General features: G+C 40.8%; 1 protein-coding gene across 4 annotated transcripts in view; it reads right to left on the bottom strand.

Annotated features, from left to right (window-relative positions):
- The window catches only part of dock4b (dedicator of cytokinesis 4b), a 138,162-nt gene that overhangs the window by 54,868 nt on the left and 63,593 nt on the right, over nucleotides 1–19,701 (bottom strand). For all 4 annotated transcript variants that reach the window (XM_085250946.1, XM_085250949.1, XM_085250947.1 and 1 more), the window contains exons 13-19: nucleotides 9,925–10,050; nucleotides 6,903–7,027; nucleotides 6,203–6,365; nucleotides 3,695–3,801; nucleotides 1,475–1,628; nucleotides 490–587; nucleotides 168–251 (exon numbers count right to left, since the gene is read on the bottom strand). In XM_085250946.1, coding sequence (XP_085107072.1) covers nucleotides 168–251; nucleotides 490–587; nucleotides 1,475–1,628; nucleotides 3,695–3,801; nucleotides 6,203–6,365; nucleotides 6,903–7,027; nucleotides 9,925–10,050 — 857 coding nt within the window. The remainder of the gene's footprint in view (nucleotides 1–167; nucleotides 252–489; nucleotides 588–1,474; nucleotides 1,629–3,694; nucleotides 3,802–6,202; nucleotides 6,366–6,902; nucleotides 7,028–9,924; nucleotides 10,051–19,701) is intronic.

Genomic DNA, 19,701 nt, shown 5'->3' with positions numbered 1-19,701 from the left:
AGCTCTGAAGCGTTACATCACTAGATCTTTCTCTTGGAGTTTGTGTATCTGCTCTTACTGTTGACTCAAACACTATCAGATGGCTCCTGATGTGAAGAAAAACTGAGAATGCGCACACACAAAAAAGAATCTGCGACACGACTGAGCCATTTGGACAACTGACTTACCAGTGAATCAAACACCTTAAGTCCATATCTCTGGGAGCTTTCATCCAAAATCCCGAAGAGGGTGTCCAAGGTGTCCTGGAGAAACTGTTAGAGAAGTACAAAACAGGCTTTCATTTCCTCAACCTGAACTTTAAATACATTTTGATTGAAATAAAACAGTGACACTTCATTCTTAACAGTGAGCTTTACTGTACAATATAAAGCGCCTTGAGGTGACTGTTGTTGTGATTTGGCACTTTTATATAAATAAAATTGAATTGAATTGAACAAGGCAAGAAAAGGCAGGGCCAAATCATGGACGAGAGTCTGTCTGCTGGCCTACTTTGACAATCTCCGAGCCATCGATCTCCTTCAGCTTTGATAAGCTGTCGTTGATCCTCTCAGGGTGGGCTCGCCACTTCAACAGGTCCAGCATATCACCTGAAGGAAGACAACAAGGAGGGGTAAGATGCAAAAAGACACATGACTTACAAACAGTGACAAGATCAAGATGATCAAGATCAAGATCAAAAAAAAAAAACAACAACAACAACACAGGATTATGAGGATTATGAGAGCTGCGTGCATCTCACATCACAAAGCATCATCAGGCCCTTCAATTATAGCCCCAAAGCCCCCAACGTATCCAAACAAATGATGACATTTTCAAGTGCAGCAGGATGAGGGAGATAAAAAGTCATTTTCCTGTGCAGGATTCCCCAGACATACGCATGAATAAAACATAAGCTTCAAGAAGAAAGTCTTTTAGCTGTCTCTGTTGAACCTGAAATGTCTTTTTGCAATTTTAGACTCAAAATTCTGTTTGTGTTGTTACATTACTGATTTTGGTTGTCTTAAAATGCATCTCAAAAGATAAATAAACAAAGAGCGTTGCAACTGAATTATGCTTGTAACTTTAAAGTTTCTATTCAAACACTGACTTAGTCTTCTAGCCATGCTGAAATCCCAAACCCAAAAGCATAAGGACTTATTAGTTCATTAGTGAGTTTTGCAGATCAGAAGCCGTTCCTACCACCTTGCATATTCACTGGTTTGTTCGCGCACTAGGGAGGGGAACATCAGTTCAACACTTGCACAGAACCCATCTCTTTGACTTCCCTTAACATATGGCATTTCTACATTTTCTTCAGCCTCTTTTGAAGCCCTGATTGCATTCTTTGTAACACTCGCTGATCTATAGAAGTACACAGAACCAGCTAGTGAAGTGCTGCACAACTAAACTCCCAATTAAAATCTGTAAAAGTGTGGCGGCCAAAAACAGTTCAGCAGGCAAGCGACCCAAATGTCGATGCCTGAGTCTTGTTTACCGTTCTGCGTGAGCTTGGTGGAGCAGAGGAAGCTGGTGATCCAGAAAGATTCCTTGGTTCCTTTCAGCGTCTGATTGTTAGACGGCAGGTTGGGCTTGGAGAACGGCTGCTTCAGGTAGCGTGAACAGTCAGCCAAGCTGGTGTTCTCCTCGCACTGCAAGGAAACCAAGCAAAAAAAATAAAGCACAACTTTTTTGAGCTGCCACTGGCATATGTTTTGGACAAGAGCAGAAGAATGCAACACTGAGGGTTCAAATGCCAGTTTGAACCCTCAGTGTGTCCGATTAAAAACAGAGAACGAGGGGAGATACAGGAAAAGGTGGATGATTTTTCTAATTACTTTTCAAAAAGATAATATTTGGGCATACCACATCAAAGATCTTGGGTGGAATATACATCAGTCATATTGAGCCTGAAAGGATGAGTAAGGAGGATTCACACAGGCATCTTTTCAGGCTTTAATACTCCTTCTTTGCATTCATTTGAACTAAGTAATGACCTGTATTGCCCGATAACTGACCAGCAGATCCATCGCTTTGCTTTACTTGCAATAGTAAATAGTTTACATTTTTGTCTATTCAAAAGCTTCAGTGCTCGTTTCAGGGCCTAATCATGTCTGTAAATATTTTGTGAGAGGTAGGTGGTTGCTCTTTAACTTGTCATCCAACATCAAAATAAAGGAGAAGTTGATCCTCATGGTGGCTAATCATCCTGTCATATATTGAAGTTAGAAATAGGCTCGTTTCCGAACAAAAGTGTTATTAGCTTTCCTTGTAAATCTCTGAACCATCAGAAACCCCCAACTGTTGAAGCAATATGTGTGACTTCACCAACTGCCTCTGCAAGCTCCTTTGCAACCAACCTCTGAATCAGACCCTTCTTTTCATGTTGTGTCTGATTCCACTGTTATATCTGTTGTCATTAAGGCCTGGTCTGCTTGGTACCAAGAATCTTGTTGCTGCTCTCCTTCCTCACCCTCTTATGTGGGGAAATTGCTTAAACAGAGGCATAGATAAATTACTGTTTATGAAGGTAAAAAAACAAAAGACAGTCTTCTTTTTACTGAAGAGGTCTTGACTGAAATTAGATTGTCTTGTGTTATGGATTTAACATGCAGTCCTACATCTGAAGCTGTTTGAGCTCCAAAGCTACCAAAGAGTTTGGACTGCTCCTGTGTGTCTATTTTAGGCCTGAGGAGAAACTAGGCCATGCAGTTTCATTGAGCTTTTCAGCAACTTTCATCTGGCATTACAATGGGCCTTTACCCCCCTCTATGGTGGAGACACACAGGAAAAAGAAAGCAGTCCACTAAAACCAGCAGGCTCAAAACCTGGGGTTTGGTAAGACTAAATCTTGCAGCCTGACATGAAAAAGTACAAAGAAAATAGCATTTTTCTTTGTGTTTATACACTGTTGAACTAAACCATAGATAATCATAGAATAAATACATCATATTTTTGGACCCCTTACTGCCAATAAAATGCATGAATGCACTCATGTTTCTTTTCCTTCCACAGAACTGGACACACCCTTCGCCTGCAGCTGAGGAAAAGCATCTAGTCTGCAATTATTCCGAATTACACCCAAGACAGCATTGCAGCAGCTTTTAACTGGGGATACTGGTCATTTTACTTGTTTCAGACCTTTGATACGACAAACCTGTGAGTCGCTTAAAACGTAGGGAGAAAAGGTGAATCTAAATAAAGAGATGCAGACTAACAAACAGAAATACAGCAACACTTACGCCTGGTTAAATTCAACCTCACAGCTTGGCAATGTTATGTAAGCGGACATTACTCGCTGGCGTGCAACCCTGTAATTGAGTGATGCGAGCTGTTTGGTGGCCGGTGGCTCTTAACTGTATCATAAAAGACTCTCACAATTTGCCATTTAGAGACAGTGATTCACGTAATCATATACAGGGCACAATCCCATCCAAATTATCCTTGACAGCACCTGTGAGATGCAAAACAATCAACAGGTTCAGTTAAGATCACGGCTAAGCTACAATCTACTGATGGACATGAGATGATATCTTTTTTTTAAGATATCACAATCTTAGATGAACCTACACAACACTGTGAAGGTTTCTGCAGTAAAAACTATATACACTATATATAAGCCAAAAACGAATATCCTGCCAAGAAGAGGTTAAAATTGATTTGGTACTCCCCCCCCAGTCAAAGCCTACAGTAGATGGTGAGGGTATGCAGGTCTTACCTTATGGATAATGAGCTCATGGGTGCCATCTGGCAGAGTCCTTCCGTCCTCTTGCATCAGAGGAACAAAGGAGTAGCCAAACAGTTTCTTCTCTCCCTTGTCTTTAGCTGTCAAACAACAACACATGGACGTGATATTGAGTCCAAAAATAGAACAGCCCAGACTGCGTCAAAACAAAAATGCTTTCTTTTTTAGACTTAACAGCAGCAAATTAATATGTTGAATTCTTAGTATGTTTCCAGGGAGAAGAAAAGTATTTATTCAAAGGCTCTGTGAGTAACCTTTGACTGCTGAAGGTGCCAATCAGTGGGTATGCAAGTGCAAAGATGTGCAAACGAAGTGCATGCTCCTGCTCATTTTAGCACAATCAAACATCAAGAGCATTGGTTGATATAGGGTAAACAACAGAGGTTTAAATATATAAAACCTGAGCTTTGCATATGTAAGGCAATTAATTTTAATTTTGAAACGTGATGTAATTTTTTTTTTTTTAATAACAGGAAAATCTAAAGGACACCTCACCTGTACTCGGAAATTCACTACCCCTTTAATCACACTTGCATAACGGTAGGATGTGAGGTAACTAAGCAAAAAGTTGTTGTTTTTTGGGGGTTTTTAAGTTGATTTACTCTTTTGAGGATTTCATTAATGTGGGAAGCTTTATCTGAAAGTTCTGGGCATAATTTGCAGTATGAACACATGTAATCTGATTTATCTGCTGCCTTAGCAGTGAAATGTTAATGCGTGCACAGCGGGAAGCAAAAGCGGAGCATGGAAAGTTTCTATTTCCTTTTATTGCAACACCAGTGATTTATTTAACAGTGTCTACTAGTCTGTTGTGAGTTTGTATTTTTGTGTGTGTTGTCTTTCCCAAGAGAAATACGTTTTTAATGCATCAAACTAGAAACTGTTGTCTCATTTCTCTCTGGCTTGTTATTCAGGTTTTCTACTCACAAAGACCACTAATTACCATTGCAATCAAAATAACATTTTTAGTTCTATCTGCAGCTTGGATCATGGATAAGGGGAGTACAACAACAAAATTTAACAGATAGGCCATCAGTCCAGTCATATATGCCATGACAATGAGAAGTTAAAGTGGAGACGGGTTATAAAGTGGCTTGTAGCCGTGCAGCAGTAATGGAGGCAGGCTAAACCACTGCCCAGGTACCCTATGCTAAGTATAAGGGCATCAGCATTGGCTGATGTTGGACCTGAGCCTAACTTTGCGTCCTGAATGATTGCTGGTACCATTATGCCACTGCAGTGCCACTTCATTGGGACAATCAAGGCAAGTACTGCTAACCCGGTGAAATCTAAAAAGCAATATCAATTAAAAAAACAAAGTTAAAGCAGTCACTCTTGTTATATATAAAACAGTATTCATCCACTATAAGTTACTGCTTGTTTGCAACATCCTTTAAATTACAGCCTTCTTGTGGCCGCAGTTTGTAATTATCTCAGGTTGCCTTTTTGTAAAGAGTCCAAACATGGCAGTTTTGAGGCTCTATAATGGAAGGAACTGCTTAATAATTCACATTATTAATAGAAAAATAAGTGCAAGACCCACACGCAGTAACATGCCGTTTTATTCATAAAAGGTACAGCTTCTCATGTAAATTGATTCAACTGGTTCAGAACTGTACTGTATAAACAACCAGTTAATAAAGCATTGCACAGCTTATACTGGCAGGTCCTTATTGTTCCTATTAGCCCCATTTAGAAGCAACACTGGATAATAATGAGTTCAAAAACAAATTAGCAGTTAAAGGCATAGTCAGAAAACCAAACCTTCCATTAAGCCTTAACTGAAAATGAGAGTGTGTGCTAATCAGAATTTTGCAGGCAGGTTGCCCCCGAATTTGGAAGCCCTTATAACATGTGTAATATGGCCTCCTCAGTTTGGTGTCACCACAGGCTTAAATTGGGATCTTAATAGGCAGCCTTTATGTGGGAATACTAGCACTGCCAGCAGTAATAAGGCTACTATATCTGCTGCACACAGCCACACAGCCTCACGGCTTGGCATAATAATATCGACTTGTTATAAGAGAAGAGACCCGGCCTTCTCCCCAAAGCACAGAAAGAATGTGAGAGGGAGTGAGGCATACTTTGATTATAATTAAAGTTTTGTCTCATTAGGAAATGAGAAGTTGGACAAACTAGTATCAGTACCAAAGTCGAAAAAAAGAGCTTAAACACTTGGACACCGTCTATGTGGAGTGGGCACAAGGCTGGAGGGCTGGTAGGTTGAAGCAAGCAAGGAAAATGAATACTTCTTTCAAAGGTTTATCAGTGATGTGCCTGGAATTGCAGGGCACAGTGGAGTCAGTGCAGGATGTCTGGTCTTTATCTTCAACTTCCCAAGGTATTCAGCTGTGAAGAATGCAGCTCCTCACGCATTCACACCACAAGCCGACGGTGTATTAAAATGTGCGGAAACTTGCCAAAAATGTGGTCGCTTAACCTTTCCTGAATAAATAAACCGACAAACCTATTTTCACTTACTGGAGCAATGTCGAAACTCAAAGCGGACGTGCGACCCCCGAAACATGTCGACCGGAATAGGGAGCTTGATCTGGTCGCCCCAGCGGGGACTGTTGTTGTGATACAACACCAAGGAATGGTACTCATCCACACTTGGTTCACCTGAGCCAGCTGTCACATGACCCTGAAAGATATAAAGAATGTTATATTATATTAACGTTTCCCAAACAACAACAGAAAAGTCAGAGAAGAGAATGGCCTCAAGGGCGAGGCAGACCGAAAAGGACACTGTGAATTAATATATCAGCTCGAAATGTGTTGTAAACCTTCCAGAGCCAACAAAAGGCAATAAAGTGAGGAAGACAAGGTTTACATTTGTGTTTATGTGTTTTGGATGGGGGTTGCGTGCCATGTAGTGGCAGCAGCAGTGACAGCGGGGTTATATTTGACTCTATTTTCTGTCCAAGGCCTAGGCTGTGCAGGAAACCACAGAGGCAGACTGTCACAGTGCTGCACCAGAAATGGGCAACACACTAGAGAGACACTTAGCCCTCATCTGGGTCAGCAGTGCTTAGATGAAGAGATTTGCTCCAAAAAAGACGCTTTTTTTTTCCTTAATAGTGTGCAACTGGTTAGGGATTTAAATCTATTAGCCTTAGTTGTTGTGTCTAGCAACAAAACTGTTTATATTTGCTAAGTAAGACACAAAAGCAGTGTTCACCTTTAGGATCTGTCCATCAATATCCAGCACATACACGGTGATCTCTACATTCCTCGCCACGCTCTTCCCCCCCTTCTCAAACTCTCCTTTCTCCAGTGTGATGTAAAGGTCGTTTCTCATCACTCCTGCAGGAAAGAGGCAACAAAGCATTGATTATGCACATGAGCTAGCATTATTAATGAGAGCGCTGCAGATTCTCTGCGTAATTCCTCCTGGCAGGGGTGGACAGCGTTTACATTAGGTGGCATTTGATGATATATTTTCTGGTGACATGAAATATGACATCTGGCTGTCAGAATGTTCAACAATTAAAGACTGCTCTTTGTGTGTGTGTGTGTGTGTGTGTGTGTGTGTGTGTGTGTGTGTGTGTGTGCGTGTGTGTGTGCGTGCGTGCGTGCGTGCGTGTGCGTGCGTGAGATGGGGACACTGGCATTTTTAAGTAATCGAGAAAAGAAAATAGTAATTGTTATAACATTTTAACATGTCAAACTGTCATTGTGGTTGAGCCTGACAAAGGTCAAAACAGGGGGTAAAAGGGGGAGGATGTGGATTTTGTTTGTTAAAACAAAGAATTATCGACTCGTGAGGTTGAATACATGTACTGGGCTTTCAACCAGTTATACCATTTTCTTATTACTCTTATATGTCTGAACAGGTGAGCAGTATTTAATATTTTACTTGGGGGGGGAAGCCTGAAGGTATTAATTCTGGGGGGGTTTTGTTCTTTCTTTTTTTTTCAGATATTTAATAATTGCTATTCTGTTTGCTTTTTAATGATTTCTGAGTTTTATTTTTTTTTTTTTTTATCCTTCATGGGGGCCACAACCCCCAGGGCTCAGAAGCAAGGACAGCACATGAAACGATTCACAAACACAAATCGCACAAATGAATAAATAATGTACGTGTATTCAAATTGGAACAGAACCCTCACTCTTTCCTATTAATCAATCTATCCCAGGACATAAGCTTACGGTAACTGTGCATATTCATACTGTTTGGGAGCATAATCATTGTTCAGTATGACTTCAAGCTAAAAAATCTGACTTATAAACAACCCTGCAACAAATGCAGCCTTTTCTGTGCTTCTCATGTGCTGCAATCTGGGAAAATAATCTGAGGAAGAAATAATCTTTGTCTTTGTTATAACTGCAGCTGTTCAATGACTGCAGCCATTCATATACGGTTTCCTGTGGTGGGGGAGTATAAATGCAGAGTGTGCTGGGTAAGTAAGAAAAAAAATGTATGTGGTTTGACAAATAACTTCGGCAGGTTTCAGTGGTCGTGTCTATCATTAGAGTTAGCACTTATTATCTACTCTTAATCAGACCGCTACACTCTTCTTCTTCTTCATGATGATTTCGACTATATACATTCACCCCAACGTTATACATACAAGTATATGTACACACTCACACACATACACACAAAGAGCACAGGAAGGTCGACAGGAACACTTTTTTTTTTAATGTACAATGGGAAAAGGGGAAGTGGAGACGGTGGGGGGAGCAGCTGGACGGAGAAAAGAGTCTGTTTGTGTGTGACAAAGAAAATGAGAGGAAAGATCGCACACAAAACGTGGAATGAGAAATAAGAGGAAAAAGGAGGAAAGGCAGTCTCCTTTGCTCCTTTGCCCATGGGCAGACTTGCACAAGCAGAAAGGGTGAGAGCACTCAGCGTTAAGGGTTTGTACCGGTAGCCAGAAAAAGACAAAGGAGATGGTGTACATAAATCTTTGTTAGCGAGGCGCTGGGGGGGCCCACAGTATGTGGTTCCTCTATATCTGTGTGACCAGACAGCATATCTAGCTTTTTTAAGACATCAGCTTTTCTGTTGAAAAAGTCCCCTTATGTTCAGCTGCCTCAGAGAGCTAATTCAGCCAGTAGTTTCCTTCCCTACTTTTCCCCGGGCGTGTGTACATATAAACATGTGGCTGTGTATTTGGTACCCAGGCGATAAGACCCAATTCAGCTAAGCCCGAGGTGCATTTACAGAAGCAGCCAAGTGTCATCTCTCTACCTTTAACAGCATGATTCATCTTTGTGAGGGTGGAATTCAAATATCTCTCGATTCATGCAGTAGGCAGAGATGTTGGGTGTAAACACGACAACTATAATAAGAATAACTATAATAATTTTGAGACAGGCCAACAAATACAATACAAACAGAGTACCAAAACAAAAAAAATATACTGTTAACAGCCTCAAGTCTGTCAGCTAAAACTTTATGTAACAAACATTGACGTATGATAGGACGCATTAGGTCTACCCACACCTGCTGGCTGTGCAATAGTTATTGGAACCCCGTATTTACAGACAATAAATATGTTTTTACCAATAGCAGCAGCAGTTTATGTGTGACAGAAAAAACATTAGGAGGCGCAGGTGCTCAGTAAAAACCCCTCTGTCATAATAAGGTAGGGGCACTGTTCAAATCATCCAGCTATGGCCTGGCTGTCTGCTAAACAGCCTAATACTGTCTGATGACTCGGACATTGGTGTGTATATGACAGTCTACATACGTGTGAGCTCTGCTCTCGCTGTAATAAACTCTCGACCCCTTGCTCAATGCTAGCTTTGAGGGATTACAGCCACTCAACGTGAAAATAAAGAGTGTATGAATGGAACGACAGACGACCCTTCTGTCACCCGTGATCAGAAAAACAGCAATAAAACGAAATAAGAATAAAAACACAATTCTTAGTTAGTTTTGACTCAGCCGATAAGCAAAGCTACACAACAAATGGTTCATTGCACCCTGAGGGAAATGAGTGATTATATGAGAGACTGATGTGATGTGTCACATCAAATAAGCGCTTCTACTGACCCAAAGACAACGTGAAGTGAGTAATGGACACAGTTATCTTGCTTTATAGAGGTAAATTGCCCCCAACTGTAAATGTGCCCTTTTTAAATGACACAGCGCACTTATTTTTCCACAACACCATGACTATTAGTCCCCCAGCCCCACTTTGACAACAACTGCTTTGAGACCTACAAAGTAATGTTGGTTTGTGGTATCCTACCTGGCATGATGACATCAGAGAAGCCCAGTTTCCTGGTGATTGACACACCACGGGTGAAAAGGACCATGTACTCCCGTCTTAGTTGATCTATATCCCCATGGAGGAGCTGCAAAGCCACTGCCAGACCTAAAAATCAGAGAGTGATAACATTCATTAATGAAATATCATGTTCTCATCAATTTATCATCTCTTACCCCTCACCAAAGCTCAAAATATATAACAACCATATTCCAAACCATATACAGTTAGCAACTTTAAGGCTGGACGAAAATAGCACGTTCACAAGAGCACATCTCAAGTTTTATTCCAGCAGACTGGATTTGCAAACCATTACACCTGTCAGTGATGACACTTACATGTATAGAAAGCAAGCAGACACCCACACATATATAAACAAGTAATGCAAACAGTCTGCGAGTCACCCCGCAGCTCTTTTTTTATTAAGAGGAAATCCTACATGATGGCTGTCGTCTCAGTTCAATATCCTTATGCAATAACTCCAAATGTCAGCAGAGCTAAATTAAAGCGTCAGCTTGTATTTAGAGCTCAAAACGCATCGCCTTGATGTCTCTGCCTGTCCAGAGAAGCAGCTACATAAACAGCCTCACAGCAAGGGAATATGCAGGAGACGAGACGACGACAACAATTATTATTGTTGTGCGTGTTTCGGGGAAAGTTGGGAGGCAGTGGTGAAATGGTTCATTAGCTGTAAGAGGTTTGAGTCAATGAGAGTCAACAAAGAGACGTGACTTGTTTGCAAACTGGGTAGAGACACACTGGACTACACTACCTTACAGAAGCAGAGAAAAAGAAGAAGAAGTACAAGAGATGAATAGCACGTTGAAAGCATAAAATATGTATGTTGCGTCTGTGATAATGTTACCTGTAGAAAGTGCCTACGTGAAGCCTATTTAAACAGGTTCTAAAACGGTGTCTTCTGGGTAATTTTCAAAGGCCACATATGACAGTACAGCAAGGCAAAAGCTTTCAGCGTCAATGGTCAATGGTCAATGGTAACTTTATTGTCCCTGATGGGAAATTGATTCGCAGTATGTCAAAACAAACAACAAACATACAGCCAACACATCACGTACACTCATTAAAAAAATACTATAATATAATATAAGCCTGATAAAACAACCTAGATATTCCATCGAAAAAAGTGCAATGTGCAATGGCAACAACACTTACAATTTAGTGTTGTTAATTAAGATAATAGCACTAGGTACAAATGACAATTTGTGTCGCTTTGTCTTCACTGCAGTCATTTTATAACGACGACCTGATGGAAGCAGTTGAAAATCGTTAAAGAGAGGATGATCTGAACACAACAGGACAGAAGTTGCCTTCCTCAGCACCTGCCTGTTATAAAAGTCCACAAGCTGGACCTGAGACCTCCCTGAAATCTTGCCCACCACTTTAACCAGATTGTTAAGTCTGGTCTTATTATCCATGGACATACTACCGTACCAAGCAATGATACAGAAAGTTAAAACAGATTCAATAAAACTTTTATAAAAGAGAGTCATCATTTCAGATGAAACATTAAAACCTCTCAACCTCCTTAAAAAGTGTAGCTGTTCTTTCGATATGTCAGTTCATTGTGCATTCTATTTTAACACAATTAAATTACTTACTATTTTCTAGTACTTTCAGCTCATTCTTACCTGAACAAACTTTAAAAATTAGTGTTCACCAGATTAGCATGCCTAATGGTTCAGTCACGCTAGCGTAAAAATAGGACGATAACTTCCTTGTAACTAAGAACAATCAGTGGTTGCACCACAACTGCACTGAACTCTTTTTTTGCATTGGTAAACTGACTGTAGAGGCTGAGCATGCAACTCCTCTAACCTCCGTTGACCATTTTCAATCACAAGTGTACAGGTCGCCTGGTGGGAAGCAACCTGCCTCCAAACAATTGCAGTCTGACGCAGATTGAGTGCAATCACTCTCAGACACACTGGAAATAACTGCCCTATAAATCATACATACAGACAGGTTGTTCACACATTGCAATCAATCCGAGTCCCAGTGGATTTATGCTTTAGTGTTAAATCTGTGCTGCAGGTACACTATAACCACAAACCATTCTGAAACCCTCCAATGTAACATGCACATGACATGCACCCTCCTAGAAACGTATCCAAATGTCACCATCAGTGCAGTCACAAGTGGTGTTTGCCACTTGCACAGGCTACGTCGTAGGATCTATGCAGATTCTCTTCAAAAGTTTAATTCAGGTGTCGGACTGTGTTGACAATTGCAACTCACTGCAATGTGTCTCTTTCCAACCTTGTACTTAGCTGGTTATATTCTGGTTATACTCATAGATATAAAGCAAACTTGTCAAGCGACATTTTTATGTTAAACTGCCACGCTGCTGCAACTACGTCACTATTTGTGGAGAAATTTCTCAATTTGTGTTTCAAATCTCAGAAGTTTGGGTTCTATCTGAGATCTGAGTTTGGTTTTTAAACCCTTAGTTAAGCATTTGCATCTCACTTTTGCTCTATGTCACTGTGGACAAGCTGCAGAGCCACTGTCAGGCCTATAAATAAGATAATGATAGCATTCAATATAGGATTTCAGCATATTATAATATCATTGCATCATAATCCTGTTCCAAACAGTAAACAGTGAGCAATGTTGTATCGCTGAGATAACAGCGTAATCAAAAAGTGACAACCCATTTTATTACAGTAGACGAAACTTGTAAACCACATAACTAAAATGATACCAGAGATAAGTGACAGTTGCATGTATGAAAACCAAACAGTCACATACACACACATTTAAACAGGTCATCACTTGCATCCATTACTGTATCTTACTTTTGCTTTAGCTGTCTACCAAGTGTAACAGTGAGTTGGTGAATTTGTAGACAAAACCAGTCAGTGCTGTTACTACAGACGGGTATCAATACAAATATAGATTGCAGGAGTAATGCAACTTTTTCCCTTAAAATTCGCAGCTAAGCTGTTTCACACATGAACTTCACACAACCTTATTCAAAGTTGCGTGAAGTTCATCTGTGGCACACATCACGAAGAGTCTACTTCCGATGCATTCGTGCTAGTGGAAATACAGGGTACGTTACAGGTCAAAGCACCGGAATATTAGCTGTGCTTTTGACCATCAGTGCAATCTACTGACTTTGTATCAGGAAGCAGTGAAATAGATAAATACTGCCTTCTATTTGTGTTCCCACATGTTCCTCTGTTGGCTGGCTTACTCGGGGCTGCAGAGCACATGTGAAAGGGGCTTTAGATTTTTCATTACAACTGAAAATTACTGTAATTGCTTTATTATTGTAAAACTGAACTCAAGTCAGTCTTAATTTCACTTCGACCAAGCATATTGTATTTTCCGCTTTGTATGTAACAACAACAACAACAACAAAACAAAACAAAACAAAAAAACATAGACCTATGTATAAATGCACAGCCTAGGGCACAATACAAAAGTTTGACGTAGACAGATCTTCTTTTCATTTGCTGAATGGACAAATCCTAAAACCCAGTCAGAGGTAACCACAAATGGTCAGTCAGCTTTCTTTGTTAACCTGGGCTTTTGATTCAGGCATGTTCATAAAAAAGAGGTTGTTTGACTCTTCTTCAGCACAAAAAGAACCTACTCATTTCAAACAGAGGGAACAGGTTGGGGAGACATATGAAGGTTCTGGCAAATTACAGCACAGGTCCTGAGCAAATGTGATGAATGTAGTTCAAATATGAATCTATTGCTAATCTCTCACATTATAGCTGCACATTAGAGCTTCAAACTCGATATGTTTAAAAATGATGCTAAACAAGACCAATCAGTTTTCATAATGAAGTTTAAAAAACAACAACAAAAATACTTGGCCAAGTGAAATTAACCAATTCATTAAAGATTTTCTGATATATAGATATATAGATATATACACATATACATATATATACACATACATATACACACATACATATACACACACACACATATATATATATATATATATATATACACACACACATATGTGTGTATATATATATACACACACACATATACACATATATAACATATATATAATATATATGTATATATACATATATATTAGGTGTCGTTTGGTATATATACATATATATGTATATATACATATATATTAGGGGTGCAACGATACTCGTATTGATATTGAACCGTTAGATACAGTGCTTTCGGTTCGGTACGCATATGTATGAACAATACAAAATTTGTAATTTATTTTATCAACTTTCCTTCTGACGATGCCTAGGCTGCACTGTCGAGCGCAGATCCACTGAGCGCTCAACACAGACAGCATCGTCAGAAGGAAGAGTGCAGGGCAAGCTAGCGAGACAGAAGTTAAGCTCTCCTTGTAACATGGCAAATTGAACCTCCCCCACCCTCATTCAGATCTAGCGTTTGGAATTATTTTGGTTTTCATGTGAGGTATGACTCTGAAGGTAAGCGCGTCATGGACTAAAGTAAAACAGTATGTTGGATGTGCCACGCAATGCTCAATTACATGGGTGGGAACTAGTGTGTTAGCGCAGTTAGCTCGTTAACTCATTGGCCGTCTAAGCACGGGGCGATCAGGGGTAGCTCGTTAACGGAGATTTGCCGTGTTGTGGCGTTAACGTCATTTCAACGAGATTAACGCTGACAGCACTAGTGGGAACACAAGGAATACGACTGCACATTTACACCGACATCATCCTAGTGCAAAGACAAGTGGAAGTAGACAAAAACAACACACATGCATGCTACAAACTTTACCCGAGTCATTTAGACAGCCGTTAGCACATGATTCTCCTTATGGGGACCTGATATGTTTAATATTGTAGCGAGCTCAGACAAGGAGGAGACGGAGGTGTCGTTTGGTCTTGCTTCCCGTGAGCTAGCCAGGGAGCACCGCCGTTTATTGACATCTGCAGAAGAACACTGCCGCTAGCTAACTGCTCAGCGCGGCAACCGCACAGCAACAACAACAACACCACACAGGGCGCCCTCTGACCCCGGAAGGACACACCGTCGCAGCGAGAGGGCGTCACCCGTCACTATGGCAACATAAACAAAACATAACTGTACAAACAGAACCCCGGACAGCCCTGACCCGCTACATAGCCCCCACCTAAGGGGTCAGTTGTCCCCGACGACCCCATTACCCCACACAAAGTCCTGCAAATGTCCAGGTGCCTTCTTTTGGCGCACCGGCCGGTCACGACCGGCGGTGGAAAAGTCATTCGGGTCAGAACATGGGGTGCCACCATCATCCCACTTCTGACACCAATGTGGCGAGCTCAGACAAGGAGGAGACGGAGGTGTCGTTTAGTCTTTCTTCCCGTGAGCTAGCCAGGGAGCACAGCCGTTTATTGACATCTGCAAAAGAACACTGCCGCTAGCTAACTGCTCAGCGCGGCAACTGCTCAGCGCGGCAACCGCACAGCAACAACAACAACAACACACAGGGCGCCCTCTGACCCCGGAAGGACACACCGTCGCAGCGAGAGGGCGTCACCCGTCACTATGGCAACATAAACAAAACATAACTGTACAAACAGAACCCCGAACAGCCCTGACCCGCTACAATATGCTGCTGAGAATATAGCCCAGAAGAAGCGTATAGTATAGCTTTTATTTTGGAAAGAGCCATTTCTCTGTAATAAACTCTCTCTCTCTCTCTCTCTCTCTCTCTCTCTCTCTCTCTCTCTTGCTCTAGTGTTAGCGTTGTGCAGTAAGTTCATTTTACTTAATGCATGGAAATTCCTGACAGCATGTTATTGCAACTGCACAGCCTCATTCATGATCTTACTTACAACATAGTTATGGATACACTCTGTGTTTATACACCACTTTCCATTATATCATTACTTATTGTTAATCTCTGGCTCTCTTCCACAGTGTATCTTTTGTCCTGTCGCCCTCCCCTCATTCACAATGGTCCTGCAGATGGCTGCCCCTGCGGTCATTTGAGGGACCGGTATTCTTCCTATTAAAAGGGAGTTTTTCCTTCCCGCTGTCACCAAGTGGTCACTCATCAGTGGCTGTCTGATTGTTGGGGTTTTCTCTATATTATTGTAGTGTCTATGAGGACCTATGAGGCAACTGTTTTTGCGATTTGGCACTATATAAATAAAACCAGTTTGGTTTGAGAGGTCCGTATGCATAAACACACTACCCCAGAAAAAGATTCTTTATAGCTAGTATATAGCTAGCTATTTTAGTTCCCATATTGTTACCATGGTGATCTAGCCAGGTTGAAAGAGAGTGCCCTTCGTGACTTTGAATGCGCTGGCTTTAGGCTGTAAACCTCCCTGACCCATCAATCTCACTGCATAATACATTACTTGGTCTTCTGGTCAAAATAATTCAAAAATAATACAGTCCATCAATAGTGTGTTCATTGGGGCACAATGGCTTAGTCAGAAATGAAAAGGAGAGTCCTCTTTAGTTCAGGGGAGACCTTTTTTTTATCTTTTTCTTTTTTATACCCTAATCTGCCAAATCTGATTCAGTCTTGGGCTCATATAAACGAACACACACACAGTCAGGCTTTAAAGGCTATTGCGGGGCCAAATTACTATTCCTGAATGGTACACGTTGCTGAGTATAACAAAATCACTCTCAACCTTTGCTGCCCTCAGCCCACCGGACCTGCCTCTTCACAAAAAATTAAAAAAATAAATAAATAAATATAAAAAAGCTGCAAAAACAAAAACAGTTGAGTCGTCGCAGCCTCTTCTGTCACTGCCTACGCTCGCAGTGTGGAGGTGGGAGCTGAATTATCTACCTGACCTGACTCACACAGAGCCAGATTCTTATGAAATCCCTCTTACAGGTTACTGGGTACACGCAAACAAAATCTTTGTTCATCAGTACCCTCTCTTGTCTTTTGAATTCAATTACCCAAAAAGCACGGCCGACCCTGAAACACACAGGTAAAAAAATACTCATTAGGCTCTAGGAGAACAAAATAAGTCTCCAAGTCTTCCCGTCTCTCTTCCACTTTACTGCAGAAAACAGCCTGGTGTTCCTCTTATTTTTCGGGGCAGTGTATTCATCTTCCCCCTTGCTAATTGGCTGCTAATAAGAGACTTCTGGCATACTGCCAGTTCAGTTTTAAAGGAGAAAAACACAGTGAGACACAAATCATGATCCGCACACACACACACACACACACACACACACACACACACACACACACACATGGAATCGTGCACAAATATATAAACATGCACACAAATCCACATTATGTGTATCTCACTCTGCAGCACACTTGTTTTAATTGCCCTCCTGACACTAAGTGTAATAAACTGTAGTTCTTAAAGGGGATCTATTATGCTCATTTTCAACGCCGTGTTTTTACTGTCGTGCTTTCTAGAACAGTGGCTTCGCATGATCCTTACACCTTAACTTACACAAGGTTCATCCTCAGTTCATCCACTGTCAGAAAAGAAGCTGTTTTCCATCCTCTGCCTTTAATAAATCCTTCTTTTGATTGGTTGCCCCACATAAACAAAATGATTTTTACAGTATTAAAGGGATACCTTGTAAATGCTACTTGTAATAATGAGATTGTATTACTATTAGGGCTGGGTATCGTCACTGATTTCTAGAATCGCTTTGATTCCGATTCACAAGGCCCCGAATCGATTCGATCCACGATTCGATTCGATTCAATTCAATTTGAATCTGTGAAATTTTGCCTCAGACAGTCAGAAATATTATAATTCAGATCAGTACATTAACATATTTTTGTATCTATAAAAAGGAAGCTGACACTCGCAAGACTTTATCAAAGGTGTGAGCATCACAGCAGATGCCTTTGTGTCAAAGTAGCTGAAGATAAAACACAGAAAAACATGAAGGTGATTTTCCTGGCCTGGGATTTTATTAGAGACACAGCTAAGCGTTTTGCATAAATTTAAAAAGTTTAAATTTGTTCAGTAGCCTATTGAACGGCAGAAATTAGGTTTTCTTTTCGGAAGTAAGTAAAAGGGGAAAAAACAGCGGCCAACAGCGCTGTAAACAACGGTAGACTTGTGCGTAACAAGCAAGCGAATAATGAAGAAAACAGATTTTTAGACGGGAAACTGTTCTTGAAGTATACAGAGAGAGAGAGAGAGAGCTGTGCATGTAGTGTGATTTTATCATGGTGGAAGCAAAACAGCAAAAGTAAGAGGGAATTCATGACGATGTTTATGTGAAGCTTAGTTTGGATCTTCTTTTGCTTTTGCTTTTTCTTTTCGGTCAATATTGTTTGGAGAGCGATCAAACTAACAGCTCTAGAATGAGAGCAGGTACACGGATTCTGCACAAAGACGTAAACACAAAGCGCGGACCCACCGAAACATCAGAATCAGCGAGCTGTCGGCTTTCAGCCCCGACCGTGTCCGTGCCGTCGGGTGAGAAAGGCCACATCTCACTGATTCTGATCAGTCGGCGGGTCCGCGCTTTGTGTTTACGTCTTTGTGCAGAATCCGTGTACCTGCTCTCATTTACTGTTTTAGCTGTTTGGTGGTTGTCGAAACTGAGATTCGGGCAAAATAAATTTATATTAAAAAAATCAATTCAGGATTTTAATGAATCGATATCACGTTATCCAAGCCAGAATCGATTTTAACCGATGAATCGATTATCAAAACCCACCTCTAATTACTATTACTTTAAACAATAAGCATGTTTGATATGGGCATTCATTAATGTAGCAGTATATATTTGACAGAAAATATTGAAAAGAACAACGGGTCCATGATAAATACAGCGTGACATTCCATAGCTCGTGTATGGTTGCTTTTACAGGGACACACTAAGAAGATGAAACATTCCCTCCAGTTTTCACATTTGTTGACGCAGCCTGGCACGCAACTCTGTTCTGTTATCTATTCTGCAATGTCGCTCCGCGGCAGAATAATTGCCTTCTGGGAGGAATTGACTTTTTAGATGAGGATATGCCCCAGTGAAATCTGTTGTGAGTGATGCTCTGTATAATTCTTTGAATGTAGAAGGAGCCCAGAAAGAAAGAAATCACTGCAACTGGACTGCTTCCTGGAATATGTTGTGTTACATTCAAAGTTGTTGCTCCACACATTAATATACTAAGTATACACTCGCTGGCTACTTTATTAGGTATATCTTTTTAACTGCTGTTAAAACCTGTCACCAGAGCATTAGTCTTAAAGGCAGGTGTGTGAGTGAAAGACATGCAATTACAGAGATAGTAGTTAAAAAGAGCACCATCTAAGTAAAGTAAATTAATAAATGACACTTAATATCCAGAGCTCATTATCTTTAATACTTAAATTATTACCTCTATGTTGTGATTAAAGGGGTTTTTTCCCTCTTCTGTTTCATAAGATCAATGTCACAGTGAGTTAAGTGGCAGAAATGTAATTTTGGAACAAACAGACTTTAATTATGCATGCCAGCATTAAAAAAAAAAGAAAAAACCCTGCAGCCCTCCTCTAATACCCTTTGAAAGAAAAAACACTGAGGCTAATCAGCCGCACAGCTCCATCAGTGTCTTCATCTGACAGCAATTCAACAGCTAATACTCAAGCGTTTGTGATAAACTTTGCACTGCAGCCAAAACAGGGGACTGAACTCTAAAATCATTCACTTGCACGTGCTTGTGTGAGTGCGTCTGTGTGCTTTGCATATTGCTGTCAAAAGAAAGCCTCGAGCAAACACTTACATGACGGATATGTTTTGAGAGAACCCTGCAAAGTCAGGCAACACGCTGTCTTCTGCCAGTAACAATGTGTTTACCAATGAGTG

Source organism: Mchenga conophoros, linkage group LG17, assembly GCF_057382185.1.
Source record: "Mchenga conophoros isolate Kocher_MC1m ecotype Shallow Benthic linkage group LG17, M_conophoros_male_GT1.1, whole genome shotgun sequence".
NCBI lineage: Eukaryota > Metazoa > Chordata > Actinopteri > Cichliformes > Cichlidae > Mchenga > Mchenga conophoros.
The sequence above is the reverse complement of the archived record's forward strand: the minus strand, read 5'-3'. Positions and strand labels throughout refer to the sequence as shown.